This window comes from Ailuropoda melanoleuca, chromosome 3, assembly GCF_002007445.2.
Source record: "Ailuropoda melanoleuca isolate Jingjing chromosome 3, ASM200744v2, whole genome shotgun sequence".
NCBI classification, from domain to species: Eukaryota; Metazoa; Chordata; class Mammalia; order Carnivora; family Ursidae; genus Ailuropoda; species Ailuropoda melanoleuca.
The window spans coordinates 17,987,164-18,010,379 of NC_048220.1; the positions used below are offsets into that span (position 1 = coordinate 17,987,164).

Genomic DNA, 23,216 nt, shown 5'->3' on the forward strand with positions numbered 1-23,216 from the left:
ATCACACCGTAGGTGGCAGTCAGTTCTTTACTTACCATTCAGTACCATTTTTGTCTGCTGCCATTTCATAGGAAATTTCCTGAAAGCATATAATCGATTATTGTCTTTTGTTTTGCTTGGACTTTGCTTGGGCAGTTTATTCAAAAAGAAGGATGAGATTTCTTAGTTATCAAAAGTTGACAAAGAGGTGAATTATCTGACTTACAAAAATGAGAGTGCAAGTGTTAGAAGTCTCCCATCTGAAGGCTTTTAAGTGTCAGCTCTCAAAAAATGAACCGTTTCTTCCTCCTGTGGCCACCGAAGTTCTCTAAGTCTAGAACTACTAAGTAGAGTCGAAGTTAATTTACCATCAGTAAAAACCTTTTGCTTTGTTTTGTTATAGGAATGGGAACATTGAAAAAATATGTTTTATTCCAAAATAGCTTTTTAAATCTTTATCAGAATTATGTAAACATAGTTGAGAGAGGAAAAACTTGGGTTTGTCATGAAAATCCGTAGTTGCCCAAATTCTTGTGTTCCTCTTTGTGACATACCACAGGCAACTACTTTCAACTCTTTGCTGATTCATTTAGTAATTACTTGATATTCCCAAACATCATGGTGGTTTTGCTCTCCTTTTGATGTTTTAGGCTAATCTGTAGATGTCCTTCATCCACATGTGGTTGCACACACATGCACTCTCCTCTCTATCCCATCCTCACAGTGTACTTTTAGGTCATTATTTTGATTAGGTTGTACTTTATATTTTTATAAGTTTTTAAAATGATTCCCATCTGAGCCATGTAGTAAATTATGATTGCTTTTTCTTTCCTGTATAGCTTTGTTTCCTCTGCAGCCTTTCTTTTCTTTCTTTACTTTATATGTATCACCATCTCACCCTTCACCAAACTTAGCAAAAGATGTTGTTTTCTTAGCTTCGTAGTTTCTGTTTCTTTGAAGTGTCTTTCTCACTGTTTCCTGTTTCTTTAATTTGGGTTCTTAGATTTAGCTTTGTCTGAAGTCATTGTGGTCCATGGCTGGCAAAACTCTGCATTGGTAGGTGGGGCTTGTCAGTGAAGCCCTTAATGTAAATTAATGGGGCTTTACTGGTTCTTTGAGAAATTTAAGTCATCTTGAAGACTTTCTTTTTTTGATATGATTAGATTGCCCAGAAAAGAATATTTTAATATTGTGCTTGTTGATAAAAGAGTTCTTAGGTGGGAAAGGAGGTCGGGAGATCTCTGGATTCAGTGTATAAATATTTTCTCACTCCTCCTCTGATTAAAGTAGCTGCTTTTGCCCTTAGGTGTTGCTGGTGTCTCACAGACCAGAAGCTGCCGCCGCCGCCTTCTTTCTTCTTTCTTCTTTCTTCTTTCTTCTTCTTTCTTCTTTCTTCTTCTTCTTCTTCTCCTTCTTCTTCTTCTTTAATTAAAAAAAAAAGCCTTTAATTGAAGTACAGTTGACATATAATACTGAATTAGTTTTAGAGTCACCTGGCTGGCTCAGTGGGTAGAGCATGATCTCAGGGTCATGAGTTCAAGCACTATGTTAAGGCATAGAGCTTACTTAAAAAAAAAATAAAAAATAAAAAATAAATTTTTAAAAAAATTAAAAAATCTAAATTAGCTTAAGGTATACTACATAGTGATTTAACCATTATATGCATGATGAAATGCACACCATGGTAAGTGTATTATAGTATTATCAAGTATTCCTGGTGCTAAACTTTTCATCCCCAAGGCTTACATTAAAACTGAAAGTTTGTACCTCTTAATCCCTTGCACCCATTTTGCTCATCTCCCCAGTCCCCTACCCTTTGGTGGCCATCAGTTTGTTTATATTTACGAGCCTGTTTCTCTCTTTGCTGTTGCTGTCGTACTACTTTGTTCTCTGTGAGTCTGTTTCTCCCTTTGTTGCTGTTTGTTTTCTCTTACCTTTTAGACTCCACATGTAAATGAAATCATACGGTATTTGTCTTTGTCTGGTTTATCTTCCTTAGTATAACACCCTCTAGGTTCATTCTTGTTGTCACAAATGGCAAGATTTCATTATTTTTTATGAACAAGTAATATTCCATTGTGTATATATACCACATATTTTTCATTCATTTATCTCTCACTGGATACTTCGATTTCCTCCATATCTTGACTATTGTAAACAACACTGCAGTAAACAGACGGGTGCATATATCTTTCCCAATTAGTGTTTTCATTTTCTTCAAGTAAATACCCAGAAGTGAAATTACTGGATCCTATGGTACTTCTCTCTCTGTTGTTTTGAGGAACCTCCATATTGTTTTCCATAGTGGTTGCACCTGTTTACATTCCCCAAACACCAGTGCATGAGGGTTCCCTTTGCTCCACATCCTCACTTACTTTTTGTCTTTCGTACTAGCCATTCTGAATATTATGAGGTGATACCTCATTGTGGTTTTGAGACCCTTTCTGGCAAATAAGCCCTAACCTAACAGAATTGGGGAGGACAGAGATACTTGTTCATCATAGTGATGGAAATGATTTGGTTCTATCTAGTTGTTTCTTGTGCAGAGGTTAAACCAGTGCTTCTTGCTTTGGTCTCTTTACTACATGGCCCCTGCCACTTCCAGAGGTACTTACTACCTCTAACTCATTAGGCATTTTGGTGATTTTTTTTTTTTTTAGGTGTAAAATCAGGTAGCTTCACAGCTTGTTCATAGGCTTTAGGATTTAGCCTCTTCCTGATTTGTCATACCCTTTCTTGTTCTATCTGCTTTCCAGCTCTCAGTATTTCCATACTACTGTGTTTTCTCCTGTCCATATTTTTGTGGTTTTCGTGCCTTAAAAATCCCATTATACAATGGCGTTTTTGGAGGAAGGAGTTAAAATGAAACTGATGTTTACATTCTGTCATCATTACTCGTTGTCATCTCTAATATATTTCGTACTATACTTTTTTGGCATGATACAGCTATACCAAATTAAGCCTTTGTGATAGATTTACCATTTAGTAAAGATAGGGACTACAAGTTAATTAACTGTAGTACGAGGTTATGTTAAAGTATACATTAAACTACCATGAAAAATAGCTGAATTATGCCGTGGCTGTCCAAGACAGACATCACTGTTATGTGATCGTCCAGAGGCACCTGGATGCTTTATGGCAGGCGGATTTGCTGCACTTGCTCATTCAGGTCCCACATTCCCTGCATCTTGTCAGTCTGCCATTTCCTAGCAGGTGTTTTTGTCCATGTGGTCAGAGTCATCACCACATCCATGGCATAGCTTACAGGAAAGGGAAACAAAGTGTGGAGGGTAGCCAGCTTCCTTTTTAGAGGAAATGGGCTGTAAGTCACTCAGAGGGTCAGTTGTAAGCTACGAGGAAGGCTAGGAATTATGTAGCTTCAACGTGGAGAGCTATTTAAACTGCTAAAGCTCAGATGGGGAGACTGAGCAGTCTGGGCCATAGGGAATGAGGTCATGTTTGATTCCTCCAAAGCCATTCTCCCAGACAGGACTGGTTTTTCAGATAGCTTGCTAAAATTCTAAATAGGTTAGTTTTTGTTTTGTTCTATTTTTTATCGTCTTTATTCAAGTTTTCATGCTTATTTTATGAGGTTAAGAACTACCCTAACATTTAATTTAGTGGTTAAGTCAGAAGTTTTAATTTATTTACTTTTTGTTAAAGTTCATTTTAATTATATAAATTGTTGTTGTAAAGAATTTTTGGTAATGTTTGAACTTATAAAATGGGTACTCAAATATTTTTTCATAAAATAGCATTGATTTCCATTTCCAGTCAGCTAAAATCAAGAGTTAAGCATATGTGAAAGTCATGCCACTGTCTTGTGTCTACAAAGGCAATTGAGTTTAGTTTTGATTTACATCATAATTAATTAGAATTAAAACTTTTGCTTCAAAAAGAAACCTTCAAATCAACCGTAGGTGATTTTTTGGATATAACAGCTGTCATTAAAACTAAGCCAGATTAGAGAGGGCTAATATTATGAAGTAGAAATCACTATGATGTGATCAAACTAAAAAGGAAGGTGACCTGTTTGTACATGAAGGGAAAGCCATGCTCAGTGAAAGTTTTGTGAACTCTGTGAAAGAACTGGAATATTTATTACCTTTAGAAGATGAGGGGCACCTGAGTGGCTCAGTTGTTAAGCGTCTGCCTTCGGCTCAGGGCATGATCCCCCCAGGGTCCTGGGATCGAGCCCCGCATCGGGCTCCTCTGCTGGGAGCCTGCTTCTTCCTCTCCCACTCCCCCTGCTTGTGTTCCCTCTCTCACTGGCTGTCTCTCTCTCTGTCAAATAAATAAATAAAATTAAATTTAAAAAAAGAAGATAAAAAGTTGTTACATATATTTAATATAACTATTATATTTCTTCCTGTAATACCTACCAGAATCTTGATGTATAATATTACCTGTTATTTTAGAAGGGCATTTGGCATGATCTGGTTTCTGCATTTCTCCTGTGCTGAGAAACCCTGGTTAAAAGTCCTCTTCTTTTGAGAATACTGTGTCCTGTGTCCTGAGGGCAGTTGCATGAAGGAGATTCTAGTGTAATAATACATTCTTAAGAGAAGCAACTTAGAAACATGCCCATGTTATCAAAAATCTCAACTTCTCTAATTTTGTTTTATTTTTTAATCTTAAATTAGGCCACAGTGTCTTGTTATGACAGGTGCTCCAAACTCACGCCCAGCTTTACTTCATCTTGTTCATGATTTCACAAAAAATGTTGGTTTGATGATCTGTAGTCATGTACATATGGTAAGTGTTTGTATTGCTTTTTTATATTAAGACGTTTTTTGCTCTGTATATGTGATTTGTAATTTGTGGGGCTTTCTGGGTATGAAATGATTTGACAAGATAAATCTGTTGAGTTTGTTTGGGGTTTTTTTGAAGTTAGTTATTTTCTTCAAAGTATTATTGCCTCTAAACTGTCTCAAAACCTCATTTTAGAAAATATTTTAGAATTTCCAATCTTCATTTTTTTTTCTTATTTAATAGGAGATTTTACCAAACTATATTTCTCTTATAGAATGGTTTGGCTAAGAAAAGTAGCTTCTTGATAACTAAGGAATCTAAATGAAATACACCGTGTGTATCTTCTTACTAATATTTCTCATACTTTTCTGAGAACACTGGGAACATTTACTACCAGAAATAAAAAGAGGTTCGAGGAGGTAGATGAATTGTGGTAAATATCTAGCATCCAGTACGTAAGAAGAGCAGAGTGAATGCTCAATTTCCAAGTTCGAACACTGTTAATTGCCTGTTCATTTGTGTTTTAACCACGAGTACCAACATTATTAAAAATAGTGGTAAACTTTTCACCCAAAAGTGGTTTTCTATTTTTGACATCTTGGCTATTGAAAAGAATTGCTAGATGATGGGTCGCCTGTTGTGCGTGAGAAATTGGAGTATTTGTCAGATTAGCTTTTGTCCCAAACTGTTCATCTTGTTAGAGATGTGTATTGGATGCCCTATGTCTCAGCTCCTGCTAGAGTTGCTCTTACGCTTGTATAGTCGCAAAGTCAAAGCCGTTGCTTTGACTGGGGACACTGGCCTCAGGTACCCCATTAGGACCTGTGAAGTTTTTCAGCTCGTCTCCAAGTTGATCAGTTCAGGTTGGGGTTTTGGCCACAAGAAATTACAAATTAGGCACCTACCAGGAAAAGCAAATTGTATTTTTCCTTTACTTTTTCATGAACAATTAAGGCGTACTCTTAAACCTGCTTTTAGATTTTTGCTTTATATACATTTGCACATAGCACATTTTATGTGTTGCTTGCAAGGATCAAAATAGAATTGCAAGTTGAAAAACCTCATTTCCTTAATTCTCTTCTTCATCATTTAACAGAAGTATGAAGGAAAAAATGCATTTATATTTTACAGCAAACTTGCATTTTCAGTGATATTTTCAGCTTCCTGAGAATTAATAACTCAGACATTGGGGACAAATGAAAAATAAACTAGGAAACTTTTGTCAGAAAAAACAGAAGGCTCTTATTTTTCTCCATGTGATCTCTTCTCCATTTTCAACAATTTCTAATTTCTCTCATTTACTTAGTATATTGAAAAACTTCCTATTTATGTTTCTGTGTGTATTTCTTCCTCTTCTCCCTTTTCATGGTGCCTCCTGTGCCTTAACTGTTCCATTAACCCTGCCTTGTCATCATCTTCAGTGCTATGGAAAGAATTCATTGACATGAAAATGAAATGTTTTGCCATACTTCTCTCCCATCCCCAAGGTTTAGGCAGCTTGTTTAAGCTAGTATAACAGGGTGGTCTTCGTAAATGTGGACTGTATTATCTTTCAGTTAAAGGCATAATTAATATTCTTATCCACAAGGGCCCCCGAAGACAAGCCATGAAAGAGATGTCCGTTGATCAAGCCAAATATCAGCGGTGGCTTATCAAAAACAAGATGAAGGCTTTTTATGCCCCAGTACATGCAGATGATTTGAGAGAGGGTGCGCAGTACTTGATGCAGGTAAATACATTACGCATTTCAAATAACAAAATTCGAGTTTTGTGTAACCTTTTAAAACCTTTTGCATTCTAGGTGTCATTCTTCATATTAATAAAAATGGTATATCTTTTAAAATATCTTTACTACTACTAAGATTTGTGTAATCTGAGCGCTTACGGAACTACAGAGATAATGCGCTGTTGGCTGACAGGGGAAAACCTGTATGGAAATTATCTTAGCCTGTTTCCCTAAGATATTCCCCCCCCCATTTTCTGCTATATACTTCACTGGGTTTTGTTTTTTTTTAAGTGTTAAGTAATGGCCGTCCTTGTGTAATTTTTTAAAAATTCTAGTTCCTTACTGTATTTCTCACTATTTATTTACTAAACTTAGACTTCACGTTCAGTTTTGTATATGATACAGTGGTTACATGGGGTTTGGAATTAGTGCTGGATTTAAATGCTAGCATTGCCACTTCCTTAGTATGAATTTTTGCTGAGCAAGTTACTCAGCTTCTCTGAAACTTCATTTCCTCAATCAGCCCTAAAGGCTGTGGAAATAAATAAATGGGTTGAGATAGCGTTTGCCATCCTATTTTCATAAGAAACCTTTTCTTCAAAGGAAAGCTTAACTGGAAGCCCATTCACCTTGCTAATCGTGGAGCTGCTTTGTTAAAGCAGAGGTGGGAGCCTCAGAGTGCTATCACCTGTGCCCCTTCTGTTTGAAGGTTTCACGTTTCTCACACTTGACAAACATGAGGGTAAGACTATCTTAGGTGAGCCTCAAGAATAATACGGGGTGGAAGTGGGCTTTCTGTGGCAGATACCCTTATCATAAACTACAGTAATTAAGACATAGTGGTATTGACGTAGTGATAATTAGATTAATGGAATAAGACAGGAGAAATAGAGCCACTCATAGAGGAAATTTAATACATGACAGAGGTAGCACTAAATCCAGGATGGTCTGGGACAATTAATTATCCATGGAAAAAAATAATGTAACAGATCCTTACAAAGACTACACAAAAACTATTTCCAGATGGATTAAAGACTCAAAATACAGAATACTTTCATGACTTGGACTAGGGAAGGATTTTTTAAAATGAGACAGAGCAAATTGAACTATGAAGAAGAGATAAGTTATTCTTTGGTTAAAATTTAGAACTTTGTGCTTCTAGAAAAAACAAAAAACAAAAACCATGAAAATGAAAAAGGAAGTCACAGACCAGAGAGACATGTTACTAGCAAAAGAATATGGCCCAAAACATGAAAATGAAAAAGGAAGTCACAGACCAGAGAGACAATATGTTACTAGCAAAAGAATATGGCCCAAAAGTATATATAAAGAAATAGTGTAAATCAGTAAGAGGGGAAAAAAGGAGCAAAAATAGGGGAAAAGAAGAGGAGACATAAATGGTAAAAGTAAAAAATCAACACCACATTATTCCATACTCGCTAGACTGACCAGAGTTTGGTCTTTTACTTCCAAGTCTTAGGAGCAGTGAGAACACTTGGCAATCTTTGCACTGCTGTAATAACAAAGATGGGACAACCATTTTGGTCAGCAATCTGGCATTGTCCTGCAGATCTGAACCTGTGGGCATCCCAGGATGTCCCATTCTTATATGTGTACCTTAGAGAAACTTGTACACGAGTAAAGAAGGTTCTGTGAAACTATGGAGTAGCATTGTTTGTAGTAGTGACAAGGACCTGGAAGTAACTTCAACAACCATCAATCACAGGTGTATAATCATGCGGTGGAATTCTACATAGCAACAGGGATAAACCTCGAAAACAAAAAGTGTTAAGGAGAATAGCAAGCTGAAAGATAGGAGCAATATGGAGATGCTATGAAATTTTAAATTATATCTAAATTGAAAAATACACAAGTATGCCTAAATAATAGAATACATAGTAAAAATACAAAGAGGGCATGAAAAGGAAACATAGGGTGTTTGAAGTGTGTTTGTCATGTTTAGGTAGTGGGTATATGATTATTCACTTTTCTATGCAAAATTTTTATTATTTCAAGTAAAATCCTACCTCTGGTCATAAGGTTGTTTCTAGTGGGTAAATCTTACTTGCTTTTGTACAATTTATAGGCATATTTCTATAACATTTCTTTATCGTGTGCTTAATAAATGTGTAGGAAGTGAAGGAAAATACTTCCTTAGAGCGGTGGTTCCTGAACTTGAGCGTGTATCAGAGTCACTTGGTGGACGTGGAGCACAGAGCACTGGGCCCCACCTTTGGAATGAGTTAGTAGGTCTGCAGTGAGTCGGAGAGTTTGCCGTTCTCTAACTTGTCAGGCGCTGCTGCTGCTCCTGGTGTGGTCTGGGTCCTCCATTTCGAGGACCTCTGTCTTTGAGGGTTTCTGTAATAAAAATGACACTGTTGATGAGAGTTAGGGTCCATTATCCCCATCACTGTCCTCCACCAAACATGCTCACCTCGGGGGGTCTTGACCATTTCAGCAGTGTGGGGCAAAGGTGGGATGCGTAGAACAGTGGTATTTTGAAACTGCCCTATAGACCCAGCATATACAAGCACTTGATGAAGATACCCAAGAGGTTGACTTTATTCTAGTGGCATAGCTGTCTGTGTAAAATAAATGTACAAATAAGAGAATCACTGACATCATAGTGTAAATTGTCACTGACAGTATTAATCTTCCTTTGTACCTTCTGGAAATCTGTTACATCAAATGGCAAATGTCTGTATGTCTGTTTGAGGTTTATAATCTTTGTCAAAATAGTTTTTTGTATGTTGATTTGTTCAGTGACTTATGTTATAGTCCTGGAGATGCTGTTTTTAGATGGTTTTTTTAGGCTTTACTATATCTTCCTCTCTAACTTTTCATTACTCTGTCCTTCTAGTTATCTAGTTACTAGTTACTGATGATAAGCATTTATTTATCTTTAAATTAGCATTTAAGATCCAACTTCCACAATAAAACTTGAGATTCACTTTTTTAAAAAGAGGCACTCTACCAATAGCTTGCTTAAGAAGCCCTTTGGCAGTGACACATTAGCACTGCTGACTCGTTTGTGTATTTGGGTTTTTCATTTCTTTTCTTTTTTTTAATGGCAGGAGCCACTAAACTGTCAATCCGATTTTAAACCTTCATTCCAAAGAGTAAAAATTCATTGTTCTTATTGAAAATTCAGATCACAGATTATGATGGCCATTTAAATCAAGTGGATATCATTCAGAGTCTCATTATAGACATAACTCCACCTTTTTCTGGGACAAAAATAGCCTAGAGGTATACTCTGTAATATGTGCTGAGTGTTTCTGGCACCTTTCCCCTTCATCAGCCATATTTTGAGGTAAATAGTAATTTCTTCTAAATTATTCTAAAACAAGTAGACCAAAATAATTTCCCATTGCCAATAAGACTATTTGAAATATAAATTATGTCCAGATCCTATAGCCACATCCTTAATATATATTGAGCCATGAGATAATAACTGATGATAATTTAAAGCCTATTAGCTGAACATTTTAACCATCCAGGACATGGAACCAAAACTCTACAAGTTTTCTTTCACACTGATTTTTAAAGTAATACAAATCTCACAACAGTACATTTAACTACATTTAAATAGATAACCATAATGTTTGGAAATGTTTTTACTTAATAGTGAAATGCAAAAATAAAAGCCATGTACCAATATGGACGTAAGTGGTTCTTTCTGCTGCAGTAGAAACGGTTATGAAAATGTCCAGAAAAATATAACAAACTAAACACATTTCTCATCAGCAAATTCTGGTGGAAGATGCACAGAAAACATTGCTAAAGAGTCAAAGAAACAAATAACAGTAATGTTTGAAACTGGAGATGAGCTTCAAAGGATTGCATTCTGCCTAATTGGTTTCAATTATGGAATTCCATAAAAAAACTGATTTTTTATGAACTATTAAAGGAATCTGTTCCAGAGAAGACATATTTTCAAAGGAATAAATTATTCTTTAAAACACAGGATGTTTTATGGAAACTGAAAACATCACCTCTGACTGAATAGCTACTTTGATTAGCATTTACAAAGGATTTAGGGATGAGTGATACATTTGAAATTTCTTTACTCAGTCATTCAAGGGAAAGGTATTGAAGTAATGAAGTTGAAACAAGAGCCTGAGGGCCGCAGGATGTGATTGTTAATTTTATAAATAAAACATTTTAATTATAATAAGATTGTGACAAACGTTTGTGATGAAAAAGAAAATAAAAGGAGAATAATAATGACATCATTTTGTGCCATCAAGAAGTTACTGGTTATTTTGTGGCTTAGTTCTTTAAAAAGCTCTAAAACTTAAAGATGTTTCTTGCTTTTCTTTTACCAGACAAACTCAAAACTGTGTGCTTAGTAGCTGTCTTGGTACCTAACAGATAATTGTAAAAAAACAATAATGATTATTTTTTATCTGTCCTTTAAAGGCAAAGGGTGGTTTTTAATATTGAGTGGGAAAAAAAATCTTATTTTTTGAAAGAAACTTGTAAATGGAGAGAAATTTTTTGAGGATGGATTTAATCTTTATATGGTTAAGAATATTTCTAATTATCCCAAGGCCAGTGGTCAGCACTTAATATATACTTAAATTAATCTTTTACAACATGATTTACAATAAGTCATGTTTAAAAACTTGAGTGTGGGGTGCCTGGCTGATTCAGCCAGTAGAACGTGTGGCCCTTGATCTCTGGGTCATGAATTTGAGCCCAGCATCGGAAATAGAATTTCCTTAAAAAATAAAAAAATGGAAATGTGACCTCACATCATGCACAGAAATTGACTCAAAATAGATCAGCGATATAGGAGCTAAAACCATAATACTCTTAGAAGAAAATACAGAGGTAAAATTTCATGACCTTGGATTTGGCAGTGTATTCTTAGATACGACGCCAGAAGCATGAACAACAAAAGAAAAAAGTAAATAAATTGAACATCATCAAAATTAAAAACTTCCGTGAATTAAAGGACATTATCAAGAAAGTGAAAGACAACCTACAGAAGGGAAGAAAATACTTGTAAATCATACATGTGATGAAGTTTAATATCCAGAGTACATGAACTTCTAAAATGGGAAGAAAAAGACCGACAACCCAGTGAAAAATGGGCAAAGAGTTTGAGTAAATGTTTCTCCAAGGAAGATCTAAAGATAGTTAATAAGCTCATGAAAAGATGCTCACTATCCTTAGTCATTAGGGAAATGCATATCAAAATCACAGTGAGAGAACATTACACTCCAGGATATCTATAATTTAAAACAACCCCTTCTTGCCCCCTCCCCCCCCAAGAAAACAAGAAATCACTAATGTTGCTGAGGATGTGGAGAAATTGAAATATGTGCATTGCTGGTGGGCTTGTTGCATGCTGTAGCTGCTGTGTGAAACGGTTCAGTGGTCCCTCAGCACAGCGTGGGGTCTGCATATGACCAGCAATTCTCCTTGACATACAGGCAAAGAAATTGGAGCTGGGTTCAAAGAGATTGTTATTTTTGTATGCCAGTGTTGATAGTGTTTCTTACAGTAGCCAAAAGGTGGAAACAATGTGAGCGTATGTCAACAGATGAATGGATAAACAAAATGCGGTATTCACAAACAGTGGAATATCATTCAGCCACAGAAAAGAATGTAGCTCTGATAGATGCTGTAACGCAGATGAACCTGGGAGACATGATGCTAAATAGACCAGTCACAAGGGACAAACACTATGATCACACTTACTGAAACATCGAGGATAAGCAAATTCAAGTGACAGAAGTATATTAGCTGTTACCAGGACCTGGAGGGAGGCAAGAGATGGGTAATTACCTCTTCTGTGGTTAGAGAATTATTGTTTGGGGCTCTGAGAGGGCTTTGCAAATAGATAATAGAGTTCTAAAATCAGTGTGTTTTACTATCTTAAAAAGAAGAAATTCGTGGGATTTGGGGATATGTTAAGCATATCGAATTGCAACTCTACGTGGAGTTGCACAAAAAATAATTTGATAGAAAAGTTAAGAAGAATTTAGCCACTTCTCAGGAGAAACTTGTGCATGATTGGTAGAAAGAAGTCAAAATTTAGTGTTGATGTGATTCAGAACTGCAACCAATAATGCTTGTCTTCCATTTGGACTTTTGCTTCTGGGTGTTAATGGATATCAAAATAGATACCTAAGAATACCACTCTATCATTATGATTTATGTGAAAGATTAGATATATTCTATTATCTTTTTCTTATAAAAAATAGAAATTTTGGCAAATCATGTGAGTATGAAAATGTCCATTTAGAATTTTTAAAGCATTTATCTTCAATTTTTTTATATGTTTAATCATAAGCAATCGGTGATTAATATATATAGTTTATTAAACCTGCATGTATTGGAAGCTCAAGAATTTTTGCTGATAGGGGTGCACAGTTTAAAAATGTTTATAGCCTGTCCATTTGGAGGATTTGATCCTTTAAAAAATGTTTTGCTGAATAGTTTATCTTTAAAGTTGTATTTTTCCTGTAATTTTAGGCTGCTGGTCTTGGGCGTATGAAGCCAAATACGCTCGTCCTTGGGTTTAAGAAAGATTGGCTGCAAGCAGATATGAGGGATGTGGATATGTACATAAACATATTTCAGTAAGTATCCTTTTAACTCAGTAACTTGGCTCAGAAAATGAAAACTTGAACTGGTTTTTGAAGCCTTCACTTGTTTGTAAAGGGTGTTTCTCATATAGTCTCTTCTAATAGAAGCATAAGAATGAACAGATGGGGTTATCTGGTTTTCAACTGATGAGCTATTAACAAAAATTTTTGATTGATCTGTGTCTTGTCATACATTCAGACATTCACACACATGTGCATACTCTGGCTTCCCATTTAAGGTAGGAGGCTTTCTTGTATCCTTGTAGCTATTGTAGAGCGGATTTCCTCAGTGTTGTCAGACCTGTCACCTGTTAAATCATTATAATATCTGGAGCTGAGAAAGGCATATCATCACTGATATCACCCTCAAGGTTTCAGTTTGCTCTCCTCGGAAACTGACTTTGCAGTTAATTGTTTGATTTGTGCATTAGCTCATTTACATTTCTTTTTTTAGCGTACTCACATGCTTTGCTTTTCTACCCTCTTGAGTGTAAATTCTGAGTGCTATTCACTTCATAGTGGTGTTTCAAATGAATGCTATTTATCAGCAAGCATAGTTTTGGTCTACGTGACTTCAGCTGCCTTTGTATGGATTGTCTAACGCATTCTTTTTATTTTTTTGCTACTTTGTCTTTTTTTTTCCTCTTTCTGATTTTAGTCTGTTTGTTACAGTTGATTTTTTTATGAATGTATCTGTTTAATCCACCACAAATGTTTTTTGGAACTGAGTTATTTAATAAAAAGAATAAAACTTCTTTTTATTTTTGCTAGATTTTCTTCCTAATTTTGAAATACTTCCTTTTCCTAATATTCTGGGATTTGCTTAACAGGTCTCTTTATCTCTTTCATACTGCTTTTTAAAGAGTAAAGATGCCCTTTCACACCACCGTTGTTTTTTTAAGTTTTTTATTTTAATTCCGATATAGTTAACATACAGTGTTACATTAGTTTCAGGTGTACCATATAGTAATCCAACAATTCTCTACACCGCTCGGTGCTTATCATGATAAGTGTACTCTAATCCCCATCACCTCTTGCTCCCATCGCCCTAGGCAACCCTCTATTCTCAATATGAGTCTTTCATACCACTATTTTTTTTTTTTTAAGTTCTCTCTCCACCCATGGTGGGGCTCAAACTCACAACTCTGAAATCAAGAGTCACATGCTCTCCCCCCTGAGCCAGCCAGGTGCCCCACACCACCATTCTTGATTGAAGAATAATTTTTCTTACTACAGCTGCTGGTAAAATAGAACTGTTCATTCGTTCTTATAAAGTATTCCTTTATGTACAAACAATTGTCCTTTTTTTTTTTAAAAAAAATTATATTTGGCAAAGGAGCTCTTACAACCAGATTCAAATCTTATTTCTCTGAAGTTTGATCTGATTACCCTTAACTCACTCGAGTTACTTCCCTTACTGGAACTCCTGTTGGAACCGTAATTACTTACCTGTATCACATAGGCTAGTTTTGTTTTCATAGCTACCTTGAAATAACTTTGAAGGAGTAACCAGATGTCGTACTTTCCTTTTTAAAACATCTCTTTATGTTGATTAGTAAAGTATACAATGAGTTAAGTTTTCCCAAGTAATTCATAAATGGTTTTAGTAAAATTAAAGCTCTGTTGTTTCTTCAGGTGCTGTAACTGCTGTTTAGCTCTGGGGTTATTACTGTTTTGTAAGCATGATTTCATCCAGCTTTCTAACTCTGTCCTGTGTATTTTTGTATATATGGGGATTCGGAAAGGAAGGACAGTGCAAAAGAAAGATTGAGTCATGTGGGCTGTCCTCCATGGGCTGTGCTTTTCCTTTCTCAAGATGAAAGACTAGTGAGATGCAATTAAAAGATAGGCAGGGGCTCCTGGGTGGCACAGCGGTTAAGCGTCTGCCTTCGGCTCAGGGCGTGATCCCGGTGTTGTGGGATCGAGCCCCACATCAGGCTCCTCTGATGTGAGCCTGCTTCTTCCTCTCCCATTCCCCCTGCTTGTGTTCCCTCTCTCGCTGGCTATCTCTATCTCTGTCAAATAAATAATAAAAAATCTTTAAAAAAAAAAAAAAAAAGATAGGGCAAAAGAATGCTCTCTGGTTTCCAGGGTCATGGAGATTGATGGCAGTTTTAAAGCAATGATATTGCTTATCCTTTTATCTTGTGACACTTCAGTTTTGGTTGTGATTATAAATACTTTGAGCAATTGAGGTTTACTGTATTTACTGTGCCTAGTGACAGCAATGGAGGGTCTGAAACTCCAAATCAGTTTTTATAGCTTAGAGAAATTATATAGCTTATAGAAATCCCTATAGTTGATAGCAAAAACATTTAGCTATTTTAATCCAAAGGAAACTCAGGAATCTATATTTCCTGGCTTTTCTTTAATCAAATCGATTTTAATTCACTTGTGATTTAGTAACTATTTTTTAAATACTTACAGTTACTCTTCTCTAATGTTAGGTCTTTCAATAATACAGCTGAGGTAGGTTAATATGTCCATTAATTTCTTTTTCCAATGAATCTCTTCAGACCTAGTTAATTCATTATGGGAATGAGGCCAACATTGTCTCCCCATGATTTAAAAAAAACAAAACACCAGTAAAAGACCTGTTACAATAAAACATGTTTTTCTGTGTGTCAGTAGGAACCACAATTTGATTTTTTTTTTAGCTTTTAACCTTTTCTTTTGTTATATATAACTATAGATTATGTATCACTTTTTTGTATATAATGAATATTTGTTGCTTACACAATTAAAAATAATAATGAAAGATAAAAGTTAAGCCTGTTACACTCTGGGGAACAATCTGAAGTTTAGGAATTTGTAATTCTTGCAGTAGATTTGAGAAGAACTTGCATCTACATGATTCATGGTCTCAACAAAGTTTCCAGCATTGAAGTGTGGTTTTAGAGTTGTCTTTGAGGTTTTAATGTACTTTGTGTGTGTTATAGGATGCTCCCATTTGTGTTTAAAAAACTTGAAAGGACGTATGAATACATGCCTGCAAATGCATATAAAATATCTTTGGACTACTTACTAAGCTGTTTTCGTAAAAATGTAAGAATTGCTTTAAAATACACTGGCTCAAAAATTAAAAAAAAAAAATACACTGACTCCTTTCAGAAGTGATCCCTTTGTACTCTCCAACCTGTTCCCATTCTCAGTAGAATCTCTTTTGTCTTCATGTATTTATCTTGACTTTAAGGGTATAAGCCTAAATAAAGTATGGTGGGAATACTAACATTATTTTTCTATAGTTCTAGCTTGTTTCTGATAGGATATGATATTAGTACAGGCACTGCTTTTAAATGGCTGGTGTAGGTAGGGTATCCATGCTGTAAAGATCTACACTTAGGAGGTTTTTAAGAGTATTACAGAAAAAAGGAGAGGGCCTGGTATAGGATTTGAAACCAACATCATATGGGCCTCACTGTATTTTTAAAAGCACATTTTAAGCTGAAGGAGAAATCATCTCTTATTGCCTTCATTTTATAGAGGAGGACACAAACATTTTTGTGATTTTGATTTTATTCCCCCTCTTATAGTGACGCCTTTGACATACAATATGGAGTAGTGGTTATCCGCCTAAAAGAGGGTCTGGATATATCTCATCTTCAAGGACAAGGTAAATCTTGCTTGAATCAGTTTTTTACTTTAAAAATAGAAGTGACTTTGTTAGCAAAGTATATGTCATTCTCACATACTTGTACATGTCATGTACTTACTGTATGGCATGTGAAGATCGGATCTGTTTGGCCCCACCAGTTTGTACCAACCTGGATGATGGATGGTGATTGTTAACGGATAGAATAAAATTCGATCTAAATCATAAGCTTAAGAGAAACAAGCATTAGTTATGGTTTTAGATTGGCCAAATTTGTGAAAGCACGTGATAAATAAAATAGAGGATAAAATGTTAAGGACTGCTAAATCATCATTTTCATGTTCACGAAAGTCATGCTTTTTTACAGAGTTATACTGATAATGAAAATCTAAACTTGGTGATATCATTTACTCTGTCTAGAGATAAGACCCTATGAATTATGAATCATTTTTTTAACTTTTTCATTTTGAAATAATATAGATTCATCAGAAGTTAAAAAAGATAGTAGACAGGTCCTGTGTACCCTTCATCTATTTCTTTCAATGGTAACATCTTGCATATCTGTCATTAATATGTCATAACCAGGAAATTGACATTGGGACAGTTTACTTACCTTATTCAGATTTCATCAGTTTTACTTACACTTGTGTACGCATGTGTGCATGAACATGTGTGTAATTCTCTGCCGTGTAACACATGTGGTTGATTCATATAACCATCACATTCAAGATGCAGAACTGTACCATCACCACAAAGGTCTCCCTTGTGCTACCCCTCTAAGTCCCCAAAGACTCTCTGTCTTTCCCCCATCATTAATCCCTGACACTAATCTCTTCTCCAACTATGTAATTTTTAAAGCATTTTAAAAAAAATGTTTTTAGATGAAGCTTAAAATCTAATTAAGGTATACTGGTTACTTTTGCCCACCCTAATAAAAACTTTGGAAAATTCCATAGCCTCTAATGATTTTCTAGTAGAAAATATTTCTAGTAGAAGTATTATAAGCTGAAGAAAATCGCATACCTAATATTTTACCCTTATCAGTTAATTAACTCAATCATCCAAAATAGCTAAGCCTGAATAGCTGAGAGGCACATCATGAACTTTTGTCATTTGTTTATGTATTTAAGCGGTTGTAATCCTCCCCTGCCTCCCACCATTTCAAGGGTATTGTGCCATTTTGAAAGGAACGCTTTGAAGTCTTTATCCATGTAACACAAAAGTATGGCTTGCTGAAAATGCATTTTCTTCCTCTGGAGTAGGCCTTGCAAAACACTGTTTCCATTCTCTCTTGCACTACCAGTGATGGAGGTTTAGGGTACCCATTAGCACTGCATAATTTGTAGTGTTCCCTTTCACGCTCAGAAGTATCAGTTTGACTAATAAATTATATGTATAGTTCTGTCATTTACTGAGATTTGAATATGACTGGAACTTTAAGAAAATATTTTCGTGTGCTTATAATCATTATGAAAATTGTTTGGAAGTTCTTGTTGCTCATCATCAGGATTTGGAGACGGGAATTTGGTTCAGCCCAGGAGTAAGAGCAGAGGCTTTGGGGTCAGAGCTCCTTTGAAAATCCCACCTTTTTCTCTTAGTACAATAGTCGTGTAGCCTGGGCATGTCTGTCACCTTCCAAGCCTCTGTTTCCTCATCTCTTCAGGCATGATCGCTGGGGCACCTGGCTGGCTTAGTCAGAAGAGGGTGCAACTCTTGATCTTGTGGTCATGAGTTTGAGCCCCACGTTGGCTGTAGAGACTACTTAAATAAAACTCTAAAAAAAAAAACCCAAATTGTACTTACTTTATATGGGTTGCTGTAAAGACACGGCTTGTAAAGTTGTTAGCATAGTGTTGGTACGTGGTAATGTCGTTTCTCTTACTTTCTCTCAAGAGACACACTAATCCATCCTGAGGATTATGTGTGGATGGTCCATTGTCATAGGTGTTTGTCTTTGTGATGCATGTTTTCATGGTGGAAGTTAACTGTTGACTAACTCCTTCCCAAAAGATAGAAAATGGGAAAAGTGCTTTAAAAATGAAGAAATGGGGGCTCCTGGGTGCAGTTGGTGAAGCATCTGCCTTCGTCTAGGGTTGACCACAGGGTCCTGGGATCTAGCCCTGCATTGGGCTCCCTGCTCAGCGGGGAGCCTGCTTCTCCTCCCTCTGCAACTCCCTCTACTTGTGTGCTCTCTCATTTTCTCTCCCAAATAAATAAAATCTTTTCAAAAAGGAAAAATAAAATAAAAATGAAGAAATGGTACTTTTACCATGAGCTTATCCTCTGGCTTCAGCTCTCTAGTCCGGAGTATAACTTTTCAGTGTCGTCTGTCACCTTACATGTATGTGAACACTTGTCACATTTTACAGTTTTTACATGTGTAAATGACTTTGAGAGCAGAGTTCATTCACATTTTATACATCATTCTTTTGTCTACCACATTCTTAAGTTCCTTGAATCTCACTCATTACGAATTCCCCAGCACCTGATTCAAATGTCTGATGCTTAGCTATGGCTCAAGATATTTGAGTGAGTAGTCCTTCCAGAACAGATGATCACATATGTTCACATAAGAAATCATTTTTTGTAAACTTACTATTTCATAATAAACTTTGCTGTGAATTGTCATGTAATTAATATTATACCATGTTGCTTTCGTTAATGGTTAAAACAAGATTTAGATAACATTTTGATTACTTTCATGTCCATAGAAGAATTATTGTCATCACAAGAGAAATCTCCTGGTGTCAAGGATGTGGTACTAAGTATGGAATATAGTAAAAAATCGGATTTAGATACTTCAAAACCATCTGATGAGAAAGCTGTTACACACAAAGGTAATTTTTATTCAGACGAGAGATATATTCATGGTAATGTTTAATTTTGGGAGAAATGGGTTTTATTATGTAACGTGTCTTATTAAGTAATCCCTTCTCTAATTTGTACTGTTCATTTCTAGTTGATAAGGTAAAATGGATGGCTACAAAATGACTAGTTATTTTTCAAGTATTAAAGTAGATTGTACAACAGAAAACATGCCAGTTAATTACACTCATTTGTTCTTGTATGTTTTTATTTATACTTTGAACAATTTAGCTTGAAGCATAGGTTAAATTTGAACTTGGAAAGAAATGTGATAATTTGAGAGTAATGCAATAGAGCATAAGATAACCCTGAAAGGAATGAAACTGATAAAAATAATCTACCTAATTTTTCTATATTTCAAGATATTTAAATACCAGGGATTTTATTTATTTGCTGAGAAATTCAGAGTATTTTTTACATCTACTGCACCTGGAGTTGTTGAGGTAAAACCATGTAATAAAAAATCAAATGCAATTTTATTCCACATTTTAGTCTCTTTGAAGGAACAAGCTGTTGGTATTTGGTTACTGAACTGTTAGGCCGTACTTGCAGACCATGTTACCCCTGGTGGCTCATGTGGTTTAAGCCACACACAGGTTTCTGAATCTCATGAGGCTTTCAGATAATTTCATCCATATATCTATGTCATGTTTATGAGATAGAAAAAGGGATGACTTCCAAATCTTACTGTCCCACCCTCACTCTCCTACCTCTGATCAGTCCAGTATCTCCATCTGTCTTAGCCCCAGCTGGCACGCAACAAGAAAAATCTGCGCTGTAAATCATCAAACCATATCTTACGTTTTTTATTCCTATCAAACAATTACATTCTTTTTCTAAAATTGATTACCTTGGACAAATCCTGTCTCTTTGAAATTGATCTTTTCCAGATTATGCAGAAACATTGTTGTTGCTTTTTATTTCTCTGCTTTCTTAACTTGTATGCTTAGAGTAGTGGTAGTTGAGGCTTTAGTTGACACCCATTTTCCCTTTAAGTTCTTTGCTGTCTCGATTATAATTTTTTCCTCTTTCATCTCAAAACTCTATAAAAGATTTGATAACTGTTATGTTCCTGCATTTATTTTTAGTTTATGGTATACATGCTTTCATTTTCTCCTACTTTTTATTTTTACTACCATTTTCTTTTTCCTAAAACAGTTCCTTTCTTTACAGAATCTGTTAGGAATTGATAGGTAAAACTATGATGGGAAAGGAAGAAGTTAGTACGTCACACATCTACTCTAATTGCAGTGGGCGTTACCCGTACATTAGCTCATGACTGCATGTCACAGTCTTGTGAAGTCATTATTGTACACAGTGGGAAACTTCTTGCCTTTTTATTATAAAAATATAAATACCTTTAATATCTTTAAACACCTTAGTGTAAGTCATTTTTAAGTGTCAGGATTTCCTTGACATTTTTTTGAGCTCTTTGAAATGAATACGCGGTGTGCCCATATTTTTTTATTATCATCAAAGACAGATAGTATCAAATACCTACTTTATAAGAACAAAAATATTTAATCCTATAAAATCAGATGTAATCATTGAAATCTTTTTGTTCCATCATAGGCATAAGAAATTAGTGTCCAAAAATAGTATTTATTTTAATTTGTGTTTTTCTCTCTAGCCAGTTATTTTAAAAATTAGCCTAGAAACTGTAGAAAAGTTTATATAATTTGAAGTCTTCAGACTTCAAGCATGCTTGTGTAATTATTACATAATTATNAGAAATTAGTGTCCAAAAATAGTATTTATTTTAATTTGTGTTTTTCTCTCTAGCCAGTTATTTTAAAAATTAGCCTAGAAACTGTAGAAAAGTTTATATAATTTGAAGTCTTCAGACTTCAAGCATTCTTGTGTAATTATTACATAATTATATTAATATATGTTATATATATAACATAATATATATTACATGTATTACATATACTATTTGAAGTCTTCAGACAAGCATTCTCGTGTAATTATTACATAATACTAGATGTTTGGTATGTCTGTCTTGGTTATTGGGGCACACAGAAGGCAAGGGGACAAAAAGAGTGCCCTTTGAATGCTTACTTTGTGCTAGGCACTGAGATGAGTGCTTTCATGCTTGCAGCATAACGATCTGAAGAGGTAGGTATCCTTCACCCTTCTTACTAACAAGGAAGGTGAGGAGTTAACTAGTTCAAGCTCACACAGCCAGGAAGAGAATTAAAGGTATAATACTGGAATCCTGGGAGCCACTGACTCAAGAGCAGTGAACTCCTTCCTGTCCAAGTCGGGACTTCTCTATGCCTCAGACAACGAAAGGAAGCTTATATGAAGAAAAAAACTAGGGAGATTAGGAAAACCGTTAACTCAAGAAAATACTTACAGATATTGAAATATAGATGAACCAGTACTTGCGTGCATATATATGTATATGCATAAACATATATATATGCTTATATTTTATGTATATATATATATTTTTGTAGACCTGTATAACCTGGTATTTTATATAAACCAAAAGACTGTCTCTGATCAAATTCCTTATTATTTCAAGTGATTAACTTTTACAAACACCAAATATCCATTTTATGTTTCTAAAATCACTTTTCAGATCATTTGCACAGTGATGCAGTGGCAGTGATTAAAATATAGATATTATCTGCAATGTCCTTTTTTAATGTCATATTTCTATTCTATAAGCCATAGTTCTGAATCTTTTCAACCGATTTCAAGTATGAAAATTTAAAAGTTTAAAAATCCTGCGGAAGTTTTTTTATCAGTTTTACAGGAATAAACTTTAGGGGTGAGTGTTAATCAGTGGCCCTCTTGGAGGGGGTCTAAAGATATGTTTGCTTTTAAAAATCCTCAACATTCAGTGTAGACAATACGTATCTTCAGTCTTGATTATTTTTCACAGACTGTCTCTTCATACTGTGCTTTGTTTATAAATGTGCTCTATTTACATTTTCATTATTTTATTAACATAAAGGCAATTAACTTATATTTTGTGTTTTTTAAACATAATCTAGATGAGGAAGAGGATGGCAAGACTCCAACTCAACCACTGTTGAAAAAAGGCAGGCATTTTTCATCATTTTATTTTAATCCCCTTTTTCATACTGTTAACTCTTTAACTCCAACTCTGCTATTTTATTTTTTACCTGAGTTTTTATTTCCATGGCGAGGTGATGTTACAGTTATTTATTGAATGCAGATTAGAAAAAAAAAATCATCTTTAGTTCACCTAAAAAAGTTAAATCATCCCAGGGAAAGGTATTACATGAAAGAAAAATTATTTTAAATCATCTTAGCATTTCTGAAATACTCAAACCCTGATTGTCAATATTAGTTTTTTTATTTTAAACTGCATGGTTCAGATGATAAGCAGAGACACTGAAATGGGTCTCTTTGCCAGTGTCACTTGCATTCTTTACCATCAGTTGTACCCAGCCAAGCCCTTAATTTTGATACTAATATATTTTTCATTTCAAAAATTACAATATTTCTCACAGCCCTGCTGCGTTTGGGAGATACACAGTCATGTCCCCGTGCATGACTTTTATGAGAAGGAGATAGAGGTGAGAGTTACGGAGCAGTGTGGTTTGGCAGCCATATTATGTCATCATGCAAAATCATTCGTCATGTTTGCGTGCATCATGGCAGCATGAGAAGTGAATGACACATCCTGCAGAAGTGATCGGGTTTCCTCCTTGGATTCCTGCTATTA

General features: G+C 35.3%; 1 protein-coding gene across 1 annotated transcript in view; it reads left to right on the top strand.

Annotated features, from left to right (window-relative positions):
- The window catches only part of SLC12A2 (solute carrier family 12 member 2), a 105,796-nt gene that overhangs the window by 69,950 nt on the left and 12,630 nt on the right, over window positions 1-23,216 (top strand). The window contains exons 16-21 of the mRNA XM_034655729.1: window positions 4,623-4,734; window positions 6,320-6,460; window positions 12,944-13,050; window positions 16,590-16,669; window positions 19,360-19,485; window positions 22,519-22,566. Of these exons, the coding sequence (XP_034511620.1) occupies window positions 4,623-4,734; window positions 6,320-6,460; window positions 12,944-13,050; window positions 16,590-16,669; window positions 19,360-19,485; window positions 22,519-22,566 (614 nt within the window). The remainder of the gene's footprint in view (window positions 1-4,622; window positions 4,735-6,319; window positions 6,461-12,943; window positions 13,051-16,589; window positions 16,670-19,359; window positions 19,486-22,518; window positions 22,567-23,216) is intronic.